Source organism: Apis cerana, linkage group LG11 (genome assembly GCF_029169275.1).
Source record: "Apis cerana isolate GH-2021 linkage group LG11, AcerK_1.0, whole genome shotgun sequence".
In the NCBI taxonomy this organism is placed as follows: domain Eukaryota; kingdom Metazoa; phylum Arthropoda; class Insecta; order Hymenoptera; family Apidae; genus Apis; species Apis cerana.
This window is the reverse complement of record NC_083862.1, coordinates 3022236-3036432: the sequence shown is the minus strand read 5'-3', so window position 1 is coordinate 3036432 and position 14197 is coordinate 3022236. Positions and strand designations below refer to the sequence as shown.

Sequence of the window (14197 nt, the reverse complement as noted above, 5' to 3'; positions counted from 1 at the left end):
TAGTGATGTAGTGGATAAGGATAGTCGTCGTTTGTATGATAATAAATTACTCGTGACAGTAGTAATAGTAGTTTGAGGTGGTGATAGTATTTGCAGATAGCGATAGTAGCAGTGGTAATAGTAACAGTAGTAGCAGTAGCAGTAGCAGTAGCGGTATTTAATGGTAAGTAGTATCAGTAGTGGTAATAATAGTAATAGTAAGTGGTAAATTTAGTTAATAGATCCATAACGGTAGTTACTAATTTAAATAGTAATAAATTTATTACCTTTCGCGCGTTATTATTTTGCATATATTTCTTTTTTTTTTCAACTTGTTGGATTTTCCTTCTTGTTGGATTTAACTAGGCTGTTATTAATTTTAATGCGCATCTTAAAATTTTCCTTTCTCTAACTAAATTAGCGAGGCGAAAAGTTCAAGTATTTCGGTAATAAAGGCGCGTAACGTAAATCTCAGTATAATTGATGTTTTTTTTTGTTTTTTTTTTAATCTGTCTCGTCCATCGTTCCTACCCATTCGTTCGAACCTTTCACTCGAACATTTTCACGCGTTCCCTCGCTGACTTCCATTCTCGCATTATCGACACACGCTCATCGATTTTTCTTTTAAAAACACACATGTACAATTATACTTTCATTTTCTCCTTCTTGTTTTCTCCCTCTCTCACATAACTCACATAACTCAAAATCTCGACTAACCTTTTTTTTTTTTGCTCGTTTCTTCTAATAAAAGATAGATGAATTATTCCTCGATAAAATTCGCATCTAAGACCTAATAATAAATCGAATAATGAAATCGCATTTTTTTTTCTTTTTGTTTGCATACTTGCGTCTTATTACTTTGTTCATTTTTCTTCTGCTAGATCGCGTGTTTATAATATGTATATATATACATATATACATACACAACATATATGTATATATATACGTATATTTTCTTTTTTTCTTTTCTTTAATACTTAATTTTAATCTCTAATGTATGTAATTCACTTTTTGTGTTTTGCAACGTCAGACTTCCTCCTTCATCGTAGTCGATTATCCGTATGGGGATACGTGCGGGTCGCGTTCCGATTTCTCGAAGAGATGTCTTTATTTATCGATTTTTTTAGAATTAATCGCCCAACAGCTAGTACGTACAACGGCAGCCGAAACTTTTTCAATTTTTTGGAGAGAGAAATTTCTTGATTCGCAATCGACTCGCCGAGAAAAAGAAAAATAAACTTTGCGATTCCTTTTCACTTTTATTGATACTTTTTGAATGGAATCGAAACGCCATGTTTATTTGTCAACGTCGGATCGACGTTCCTGATTTCACGTTCGCGCAAAAAATTTGTCGAATTTTAAGTTTTCGGTGGCGAATCGATGAATTTTGTGTCGCGGCATACGTAATGGCGTCCCGAATCTCCTCAAAATGTTCAATCGCGAGAAAATTAAGGCCCGTTGTACGACATGCGGCAGTTCGAAGGGTCGACTTAAGCGGAAAAATGTTCGAGCATGGACGATATTTCTCGAAATAATCGTGGATATCGGTTACGCGATGTTCATTTCTTTTTTCTTTCGTTTATTTTATTTTATTTTATTTTTTTTTTTATTATTATTTTTTACTGAGAATGGTAAAATGGCAGTCTTTGCGATTTTGTGATGCGCTTTTTTTTTTCCTCCACTGTGGGAAAGAGGCGAAACATCGAGACGACAGCGAAGAGATAAGAGAAAGCGTGTTCTCGCTTCGCGTCGAGCACCGATTCGGCTTGCCAATTCGTTTTTCATTGATTCAACTCGCGATTTTGTTATATCTTTTTCTTTCTACATTTCCTTTCATATGTGTAACTCCTTTCTCAATTTCTCTTCCATCTCTTTTAATTTCTCTTTTATCTGGATTTATTCCATAAAATTAATAACGAAATAAAAATAAAGATAATTTTTTTGCCGCTAATTATTTAGAGTGAAACGAAAGAAAGACAATTCTTTTTTTGTTATTTATGATTTCTAATAATGAATAAAAATTTTCTTTTAATGATAATAAAATAGATATTGCAAACCATTTAAAAATCATTATTTTTTATTGATTTTATAATTGAAGAAATGTGAACTAGATTAAAGAAAATTATAATTAAATATCATTAATTTATATACTTTTTTACAGTTAGAAAATTATTTTACATATTCATTTTAAAATATAAGACAAAGAAAAAAATATCAAACTAAGAATTAAGAAGTAAACAAATTTAAAAAACAAACAAAAAATTGAAACTTGAAAATTCTTGTGATATCTCAAAAATTAATTTCATAGAAATTATTTTCTTTGCAATAAATGTGAAATGAAGATAAATTTTATCCATTACTAAAAAGTAATTTTTTTTTACTTGAACTTTTTTTCAATTTCTATTAGTTATATTCTTTAAATTTCATATTATTTTAAAACAATAATAAAATAAAGAAAAAGGAAGATACACAAAGAAAAAGATAATATTGATCTTTAAGTAGAATAAATAAATGAAATGAAATTAAATTCTTCATATTGAATTCTTTCTATTTAACTATCTTTTTATCTTTAGCGAATATTTTAATTTTATTTTAATTGATTATTCAAAAGAAGTATATTTGTAATGATACGAATATTCAGTATATTATTTCGCGATTTGGCATTTATTTGCAATTACCATTCTATATTTAATTTTATAATTGAACACACAATCGAAAAATCTTATTTAAATTTTAACCATTTGCACTCAGATCATTTTTATTATTATCGTTATTTCTTATTTACAAAATGAACTCATTTATATAAAATAGAAAAAAAACAATATATATACATACATAAAAAAATATTTTTTATTTTAAAAAATCAACAATTCGAAATATATTTATCACAAAAGAAAATTTTTGAAAATAATTAAATAGTAGAAGGTACTAACAGAATCAGTTGAAATTTCTATAAAAATTAAAAAAAAAATGAGAAAATTAATTTTGTAACTCTTTAAATAAAAATATATTACAATATAAAGTATCTGAGAATTAATAAATGAATTATTTATTTAATGAATAAATATATTAAAAGTATAGAATGAAATTTTTTCATTTGAGAAATTAATTTCATTTTTAGAAATGTGTGTATATATATATGTAACTACATCATGATTAATCTTGATACATCAGATATATCATTTATTATTATTTTTTTATTTTATCTACAATTCTAATAATATGATTTTGTATTTGATATAATAAAATAATTATCTCACTATATTATATCATTTGGTTTCAATTACTAATTTCAATTATCAATCCATTAATAACATATAATCAATATATTGAAATTTATTTACATTCATTTCATTAAAAAATATATAATATTGATTCATTCAAAATAGTAGGAATTTGTTTTCTAATCTTAATTAAAAAATAATTATTAAAATAATCCTAAATCATTAATTTTAAAAGCATCATTTCTACTAAAATTATGAATAAATTTAAAATTTACTTTATTTATGCCGATTATTATATTTAAACATAAGCACGTTTGAAATGAAATCGTTTGAAACAATATTTTACATTATTCAAAATAATTGCTTTACATAATTATTCCAAATAATTAAAAAATAAATAACATATTGTTTTAAATAATATTTTAAATTTCACTTCAAACGTGCTCGTGTCTAAATACAGTAATAAGCATTGATAAAGTAAATTTTAAAAATAATATTTCTAATTTTTATTTATAAATCTATTATAAACAAACATAAATTAATAATGGATAATGGTAATATTGATATTATTATATAAACATATGAACTATCAAAATCTACACAAAATATGGTTTCAAAACAATTTGCATTCATCGAAGAATGGAGTCTAAATTTAATTCTAATTTAACTAATGCTTGAAATTCCTTAGATCATAAAAAATGATTCATAATCAAAATAAACATATTAATATAAAATGTATCAAGATAAACTCTCTAATAATGGAGTTACACTCAAATTTTATTTTCTCAAATGAATAAATTTTACCCCACAATAATATTTTATTAAAACTATTACTAATTTTTTTTTCATCTAAAATCTATCATCTGCCAAAATACTCTACATACTTATTTATTAATTTTACCTCTTCGTTCGAATCCCTTCGTACGAAACCAACGACAATCGAGTGCAAAGGATTAATACTCGTTACTTGAAAATTTCCCTCCATGTCTCTTTCTCCACTTTTATTGCAAAATCGAATTCTTCATGGATCGTCTCTGATCTCGTTCTCGAAACACTTGTGAAATCAACCTCACTAAAACCGAATTTCTGCGTGATACTGCTTTCGCTACTACTCGAACTCTCTCTCGCTCCCTTTCTCTCTCTCTCTCTCTCTCTCTCTCTCTCTCTCTCTCTCTCTCTCTCTCTCTCTCTGTGTATCGAGTTTGAATTAATCACGCGAACAAAAGGACCGAAAATATCGCGTAATTCGTGGCATTCGTCGCGAGATCGGGAGCATGAACACGGTTGTACGCGCCATCGGCAGACACCTTTCCGGCCATTGAACGCAACTCTCGCAAATCTTGCCAGGCTTTCCTCTTTTTTCTTCCCCTCCCGCAAACTTATCGCATCGTGCAACTTTTTTTCTTTTTTTTTTTTTTCTTTTTCTCCAATTCTTATCGCGTCATCTCGCGACGAAAAGAAAAACGGAATTCGTTCGGCTCGATTCGAAGAATTTTTTTTTATTTTATTTCTCGGTTTCTCGGCTCGAGCTCGGAGCCTGGTTCGACTCGTTCTCCGATTCGCTCTCGAGCGTGCACTTATGGAAATAGGTACATACAATACGCCATAAGTCTTAGGGAACAACGGTGTAACTTTCCATTCCGTTCTTTTATTTTTTTTCTCGAAATAACTCGACGATAATATTCTCCATAGAATTTACACTCGATCTTGGAAAGCACCGATGTTATCTAAAACTCGACCTACATCGTATATGTAACTCCGTGATTCGTGCACGATCGACGGCTACCGCTACTTAACCATTCGACGAGAGCAACGCACGTCTATCCCTTTGAAACATCGTATATAATACTTTTTTGTTTGCGTTGGTCATGGATTTCGTGTGTATCCTGTGTGTGTACGTGTGTTGAGTGAGTTTTGTATAAATGTGTTTACGTGTGGGAGTATATGGGAGTACATGTACGGTGTTACGCCCCGAAAAACGAATTGCATTCCAAATGGTCTCTCGGTGTTCGAAATATACGAATATATATATATATATAATTCCGACTTACTTTGAGTATTTTGCTCATAGTGAAAAAAAAAAAAAAGAAACTTGTCTCTACGCTGCAAGACACACTTTAGTTAGCTACTCGCCGTGCAACACGTACGATATTATCTTCCGTAAGTCCGTCCTCTCATCGCGAGCACCATCGCCATTTTTCCTTCCGTTTCTTTCTTTCTTTCTCTGTCTTTCTGTCTCTCTCTCTCCCTTTCTCTTTCTCTCCTCCATCATTTTGTTCTCCTCTTCCGCTCGATCGTGGCTTCGTCCGTTTTCGCGCAGTGTTATAATTCATTAAAACGAATATTTTATTTAATTATTTTTTTTTGTTTGTTTGTTTGTTTGTTTAGCGTACCTTCGCCTACCTCGATATAATTTACATCGATAATAATTAATTAGTATTATCTGGTACGATTCCCCTGGTTTCGTTGCCGGCTGGATACCCCCTTCGATCCGCCATTGTTAGCCGGCCATTTGCGCGAACATCGGTGGGGGGTAAGGCTCGACGACGTTCTCTTATATACTTTTTTTTCGTTTTATTTTTTATTTTTTTTTTAAATTTATTTATCTTTATTTTTTAGAGTTCGCGAAACCGTCTTCACTCTTCTTCCCCTTCCCCCCCTTTCGTTTCGTTTTTTTATACCGTTTATTTGTTACTTTTTTTATTTTTTTATTTATTTGTTATCATTTGTATTGAACACTGGAGTCGGTGGTGTGGGAAGTGGACAAGCGACTGAAACATGCCGATCCATCCCCTTATTAGCATGTAAGTCCCTACGTGGGGTGCGTTTATACCGTAAACACCTTCGAAACGGCTGTCCCGATATTTTTCGACACACGGTTCCTCTCGATCGAAACTCTCGTTGCCACCTCTTTCCTCGTTTACTTTTCACTTTTTCTTCGCTCTTCATTTCAGCCCCCTATATATATAGTTACGTCGTTTAACGTCGTCCCTTGACGTTTTCCATATCCCTGCTTCGTATTCTTCTTTCGTTATATATTTTTTCACTCTCGAATTCTGATGGAAAAAAATTACCGTGGCACTCGATTATCAGCCAGCCGATTCTTGGTCGTTGAATTCCCTCGCATACTCGTTTTTTCATCACATCCTTTCTTTTTTTTATTCTTCTTCTTCTTTTTCTTCTTGTCTCGTGTTGACACGTGGTAAAATGGATTGGAAGCACCCCTCGTATTGACAAATTTATGGACAGACGGCGGGTTGGCGCGCGCGCGCGCATGCGCAGCCGCGTGCGAGCTAACAGCCAGCGCGCATGCGTACACGCGCTATCGTTAGCGATCGCAGCTAGCGCGACTACGACGACGTGTGAAGGAGGCCTACGTCAGGCACCGTAAGAAGCTGTAGCTGTTCTTCGATAAACGTCCCAGCATTGGCCACCACGTTGCCACAGTCTCCTTCACTGCAATCACACGAATTACCTTCAATGTCGCCATTTTTTTTCCCTTCAAATTTAATCGAAATGCACTCTTTGTTCATGATATAATAAAAATTGAATAAAAATTGCTCTCTGAAAGAGAATTATTAAAGGTAAAAAAAAAAAAAATAAAAAATAAAAAACATTTTATATATCGTGTCGAGCAGTTATTCAACTTTTATCGCGTAATATTCGTGTATGTTTTTATAAAAGTATCAGGATGCAAAGCATAATTTGTATTTCTAACCTAAAAACTTAACCTTTTTCAAGATGGCATTCTCCTCTTCGTGCTTTTCCTAAATCAAATTCTTTAGATTTTCATAATTCCTATACTACAGTAAAATTTTTAATACTATGAACTTGTCCAAGCATCATTTCTCCACATGTTTATACTTATTTTATATAAAAGTATAAAGTGATTAATATACAATTACTTCCTTAGAGAACCGAATACAGTTTCAATGGTACGAATTTTGCTTCGTTCAAATTACATTCGTTCTTATTTCAAATATATTTATAAAATTATTTTATATCGTTAAAATATTTATATTTCTCTTATTTGTTTAAAAAACATCGAAGAAGATATAATCGCTTCGACAAAGTTTATCCTCTAATACTAATATCGTGAGAAAAATTTCTCATGATCAGAGATCAATTAATGTACCAACCTAGTAGTCAGACGTCAGTCTCGATGCTCATACAGGCTGGATTAATATTGTTATTATGGCGAGGGTTGCAGTTGGGCTTCTTCGTAATCTCGGGATGAGTGAGCAATATGCCCTCTTCCAGCTCCATTATCTCCGACGACGATTCTGACATCGAGCTCTTCTTCAAGTGTTGACCTGTAAACCAGACGAGACAGAGTTCGACGACTTTCTTCATTCGTCATCTCTCATTTCGAAAACCATTTAACCGTGAAACTCGAATACCAGTCACCAATGCATGCTTTCTAGATAATCCCCCCAAGAGTGAATACTTGGAGAGCTTTACCCGATCGAGCTTTTTTTTCCGAACTATCAATTTCCCTTTAATCGTTCAACATCCCCCTTCGGATGTCCGCAAATCGTGACTCATCAAGGAAGATGTGAAAAATTGACCGAGCAGCGAGCTTGAATCTAAGCCGATTAAAGTTACGGTAAACTACCTTTTATCGGGGATATAGACACGCGATATTGAACAGTGGACAACTTGAAAATGTAATCACAATCGTGTAGGGGAAAGCAGGGTTAAATGAAGTACTAAAGAAATTTTTTTACTTGAAAAAAAAAGAAAAAGGTTGTAAAAAAAAACTTTGAACTACCAATAAATTTTTGATTTTAAAAGAATATTTAACTTTTAATGAGAATAAGATCTTTTAAAACTATCAAAATTTCGTTTTATCCTATTCTTAAGCAAGGTAAATTTTAACATAATTATGAAATTAAAAATTTTTTTTATGAACAAAAAAATTCGCGTGTACTTTTTTTACACTGTATTATAAATATAGTTTGTACATTTTTTAAGAAATATTCTTTTGTTTTAAATTTTTTCCATTGTCCATTGTTTTTGTCCTAACTATATATTTATTTTGTCAGATGAATTTTTTTGTAAATATTTGAGAAACAAAAAAGAAAGAAGTAGAAGGAAATATTTTATATAAGATTAATTTCGTCTATTCTTTATTTATTATCTTGATCATATTTTAGTAATAAATAGAAATTTTTTGTAAATAAAAATCCAAAAGCAAATTGATGTCATGAATTCTGTAATTGATTATAAACTGTCTCGAAATTAATTTGAATCTAATACTGTGAGCTGATTTCATATCGCATTTCTCATTCGAAAAAGATGCAAATCTTGAGGATTCTTAATTATATGTAACTTTTTTTATTTACAAAAAAAAAAACTGAACTTGATATATATTGCTTCTATATTGCATTTTTTATTTTATAAAAACATCTATCTCGTTTTATCCCATTTATTTCTCTATTCGTAAAAATTAAATTATTATTAATTATATAATAACTTTTTTATTTTACGATTGATCACAAATTATTTTTAAATCGATTTTGAATCTAATATTACGTATTAGCACATTGCATTTTCTTTTTAACAAAAACAATAATAGCTATCCCAGTCTACACTATCGATAAATCTGGAGGATTGTTAATGCAACCCTTCTAACCCCTTTTTCTATGTACTTATATCTTTTCTTCATCGAACGAATCGATTTCAAATCATTCCATCTAATAGTCAAGGAGTCTTTTCACTTCAGACTTTGCAAACAGACTACTAAATCCCTTCTGTAAATAACGTTTCGCGTGAATTATTAAGTTTACCAAGTATGTTGTTAGGCGATTATTAAATTTCACAGGAAGAAAGATTTTTGCACGCGACACAGGACGTTGGAAGCCTTCGTGACCCATGACTGATACCTCTGGCAAACAACACTTTATCCCGTTAAAAAACCTTCCTTTTTAAAATTCAAATTTTTTCACGGGGTAACATTAATCGGTGCAGTTTATCGGCATAGATAACACTCGAGCAACACTCAACACATGCTTAATCCTAAAGTTTGGAAACTGTAGATATATACAGAAATATCTTTCTTGACCGAAATTTTCTTTTATTTTCTTAAATTTTCTTAAATTTTCTTTTCAAGTTAATAAAGTTATTAGCTTTACTACCTGTTAACAATGTTCTTCGCGAATAAACTATCGATCATAGTTCGTAAGAAACTTGTCTAAGTAGTATCTTGTATCCTAACCACAGGTCGATCTGAAACTGACCAACTTGTGAAACAGGATCTATGTCAAGAATTTTGTTTCGACATAAAGAGAGAGAGAGAGAGAGAGAGAGAGAGAGAGAAAGAGAAAAGGTAACACAGTTTGACAGTTTCTCTTTGTGAAAGACACTTTTAATGAGAGATTAGAATGGGCAACTTATAAAATAAAATTTTGATCAGAATATAAGTCTCCTAAGAAAAAACATGATTTCAATTTATTTTTCTATTCACTTCATATCGAGACAGAATTCTTAACACACCTGAGTATATTTAATCTAATTTAATCTAATTTAATCTAATTTATCTAATCTAATCCGCTTTGCAAGTTGGTTAATTTCAGTCTAAATCGTATGCACGAGTGTTTGAAATAATTAAAATAAAAATAAATGTAAAGCAACGAATAATTACAAGCTATATTTTTTTGTTACTAATATTTCATAATTTTTTCATAACATATTTCAAATTTGTTCATTAAGCGACACATGCTGTGGCCAGGATGCATTTCTATGCACCATAAGGTGAAATTCTTTTTTAGGTTAAATTCGAAGGAAATGAAATACGAACTCGTACCAGGAAGATACGGGCAGCTGGTCACGTGATTGAAGTTCTGCGACTGCATCTCTTCCTGGTCAGTCTCACGATGATAGAAGTAGTTGAAGTTGGAGACAATGACGGGTACAGGAAGGGCGATCGTCAATACACCAGCGATCGCGCACAAAGAGCCCACGATCTTCCCCCAGACTCCCACGGGCCTGAAGCAGAGGGAAACGAACGGTTTCATTCGCGGTCAGCAACTGGCTCGTACGTCGATAGCTTCGTTCCTCGTCTAGAAAACTCGGTGCTAGGTGTGGTGTTTCTATCTTGTGTGAGTTTGCCGTGTCGAGTCGAGTGTGGCGCTACTTATGCGGTACTGGAGGCTCCTATGTAGATATACACGGACGATTTTCTGCGTGCTCTATCGTCGTGTAAATAGACATAAAGACCAGTTTACAACAGTTCAATTCGGATTGTTAAATTTTTTTTGCCAAATCAGAATTGGACACTGTTCAAGGAATCTTGTTGAAATTTATTATTTTCGTTTTTTATAATCAGGATATATTATAGAATTCTTTCAATGAAATTTGATTTGCAAGCTTAACTCTTTTTGCTTATTCAACCGATTACAATTATTAATAGAAGATCTACCAATTTAAAAAGGATTTCGCGAGCCATCAATAGTTAAAAAAAACACAGTAAATACAAACGGTCTCCATGGTAAACATTCATCCAAATATTGACTGTCATGATCAATGTACTTTGACTTCGATAATCAAATAGGAATTGTGATTCCAGAGACTATTGACCTATTATTTCTCTTAAATGATATTATTTGTATAATAATGTATTTGATGTAATTTTATTCGTTACTTGATTTCATTAAATGTTTTCCTGTAATAGAATGATTCTATTAATAATTGTAGTAAGATCTTAACTCTACTAGTTTTCTCTTTTTTATTTTCATCTTATTTTCACTTGAAGAATCATCTCTTAAATTTTTGAATATTTATAATAATCTTGTAGATATTTTTTATTGATATTTCAGATAATTTTAAATTTATAATCCTTGATTTAACAATAAAATAAAGCTTGTCTTCTTTATATATATATATTAATTTTTGAAAAACAAGTTTATTTATTTATGTGAAGTAATTATTTCTTCTTTTTATTCGTCATATTCATTTCAAATAAGAAGTGCCCAATCCTGTTTCAAATTGCATATTTATCTTTCTTTATAGAAATGAAACCGATCTTTTGATTTACTTTCATCTCTTTTTTTTTTACTTCCATCAAATTATAATTACAAATTTATCATTTTTTCTACACACAACGCATCACCGTGTATATCTACTTATAGTGTTTCGCGTGTCTAATAAGAAGCGGGCTCTCTAGGCTAGACTAGGGGACTAACGTGACTCTCTAATAAAGGCTCCTCGTCTCGTGTGCCAATGCACCGTTCCAAACAAGCGCGTGCCATTCCGTTACTTAGATCCGATCGAATCTTCTAAACGGTACGACATGCAATTCTCTACACTTTCACGCTCTTTTTCAAGGAGCATCAACATAATTGTGTCAAAATTAGGGCTTTTATCGTATACATCGGATCTACGGGTATCCGAGTATTCGAATTGACTCAAATACTCGAATATTAGATACTAAAACTATCGACTTAAGTAGAATATTTTATATATAAATGTATATTTGATTCAAATTAAGGTAGTATCGTGAAGATAATTAAATATACAGATATGAAATTAATATTAATATTGTTAGAAATTGCACACTTAACATCTGTAAAAATAATATGTGTGAAATGAATGAATTTGACTTGATTCGGTAGTTCTAGTATTAATTTGGATCCGAATACTTGAATATCGATACAATTTAGATATGAATACTCGATAATAAAGGTTTTATTATCTCAACATCCGAGTACGATATCCAAATAACAGAAAATGGATGATGTAAATTACAATATTAAGAAAAGTTTCACAATTGGAAAATTTATATTCGGTTCTATGATGTGTCTGTGAAACAAATATAGAGAGTAAAATCAGTCAATAATTTACACATTCGAGGATCAAAATATATAATTCCAAACTTTTTAAGAAAATTTAACTCGATTAAAATCAATACAATGTCAATACGTAACTTATTTCTTTTTCTTCTTTATACAAAGACGACATATATATTCGTAGGACACTTTTAAAGGTTCAATTCTAGATTCCAAAACAAATAAAACTATTAATTAAACAATAAAAATATCGAGGCTTATTCAATAAGTAATAAACAATTGAAGTTCGCATTAGATGAAGTGAGATATAGAAAAAAGATATCCATCTTTGTCTCGCTTCATCTAATGGAAATTTCAATTTGTAACGTAATAAATAATATTTTTGTATTTGTTTTGACTTTTAAAATCGATTCTCTAAAAATATATTAACCCTGTATTCCAATGAATTAAAGAATGAGTTAAATCTCTAAATAAAGCTGGATCAATTGATGTTACCATTTTTCACTTATTTACTTATCATTTATACGTACTTTGAATACTCGGATACAGGATAATAAAAACTTTAAAAGTGAAATATATTTTTTGGCTGAACCACATTCTTTGATCTCGTTTTGATCTCTAGTTTATAATAATATTGCGAAATTCGAATTTGAAGATACAGATACAATTTTGCAATCGATTTAACGGTTGCAATTTCTCACGAGGGTGGAACATCATCTCAAAAATCGAGCAATTAAGAGACGAGCGATGGAGATTACCGCGAGTTTTTCGAGTTTAATCAGCGTAGAGAGCAGAGAGATGATTAGAACCGCGTTTCCTCGAATTGAAAACTGTGAAAAAACTTGCTCACGCATCGACCGTTTTAACGTTGCCTTTCTAAAAAAATCGGTAACGAGAAGAAATTTTTGTGTCGATACAAACGAGCTACGATTATGGCTTAGCTGTTCGATAATCGTGGAAAGAGAAAAAGAAAAAAAAAAAGAGAAAAAAATGTTTAAAATATAGAGATGGATTGGAATATTTACAATTTTTAAATTTTGCCTCGAAATTTATGAAAATATGAAATTATTTTTCTCTCTCTTTTTTGCTAAAAAGTATCTATTTTGTCAACAATTAAAATTGTAAATAATTTTGACTTTTTGAATTCTTCGAGGATAATAACAATAGACATCATTTTGTAAAAAGTTAAATTTTTATACCAAATTTAATCATTAATTATTAATTATTGTAATAAATTAGTAAAATTATTCAATGCTCATTTGAATTATTATTTTCATATGTCACAATATTCTTATATAAGATATTTATACAAATTTTCTTTTTCAAATAATATAGAACAATTATTGATCTTTGATCTTTAAAATCTTTTGATTTCGATCATCTTAAAAGAAACTAACTTTTTTAGAATTAATTCTTTCTACATGAATTTTGAGAAATTTAATTACAATATAATTATGTTTAGTCATAAGCAATTTCGAAGAAAATATACTAGATTTTTGAATTAAATGTTTTCTAATTAAATCTTTCAGAAATAATTATTATTTTATGAATTTTATTAAAATTTGACTCTATTTGCACAAATTTTTTAAATTTTAAATAAATCAGAATATATTTTGATTATGAAAATATGCTTGATATCAAAATATTTAAATAAATAAATAATTTTGTAGATTTCAACAACAATTTCTTTTGCAAAAATAGCAAAAATATTCGAATTTCAAGAATCGAAAATTTTTCTTTCGAAAAATTTCTCCCAAAATAAAATAAAATAAACAGATAAGACAATAATAAGACAATAATTTAACACACGATGTTTCGAATCACAAAAATATAGCGATAATTTTTTCAATTCGAGAATTCGAAATTTTTCTGATCTTCGATCGATGACGTTCAAAACGATATTTCTTGCTTTTTATGTTTCTCTGCTCTCCACCATGATCAATAAAAAAATAAAAATAAAAAAAAAAGAAAAAAAAATTCCAACGAGATACCAATTAACCGTTTGAATGGTGGAACGATTAAAAAGATTTCCTCTCTCAATTACCAGTATGCCAGATTATAGGACGCAATGACGGTTATTCCGGACTAATCCGTGACTGCGAAATGACGCATTCTTTGCGGCTGGAAGTCTAATTGAATAACTGTCACTATATATCACGAACAATACCCGGTTCGAGATCAAAGGCGGCAAAAGAAGAATTCAACGCT

The 14197-nt window shown here is 30.5% G+C and overlaps 1 protein-coding gene across 21 annotated transcripts in view; it reads right to left on the bottom strand.

Annotated features, from left to right (window-relative positions):
- Positions 1–293: 293 nt before the first annotated feature.
- Positions 294–14197, bottom strand: part of LOC107997163 (potassium voltage-gated channel protein Shaker) — a 302685-nt gene continuing 288781 nt past the window's right edge. For 16 of the 21 annotated variants that reach the window (XM_062081426.1, XM_062081423.1, XM_062081424.1 and 13 more), the window contains 3 exons: positions 10009–10190; positions 7343–7516; positions 294–6659 (listed from right to left, as the gene is read on the bottom strand). In XM_062081426.1, the coding sequence (XP_061937410.1) occupies positions 7350–7516; positions 10009–10190 (349 nt within the window). In that variant the 3' untranslated portion in view covers positions 294–6659; positions 7343–7349. Of the gene's footprint in view, positions 6660–7342; positions 7517–9829; positions 10191–14197 lie in introns of those variants that run through there. The other 5 variants (XM_062081421.1, XM_062081437.1, XM_062081443.1 and 2 more) reach the window with 4 other exon arrangements.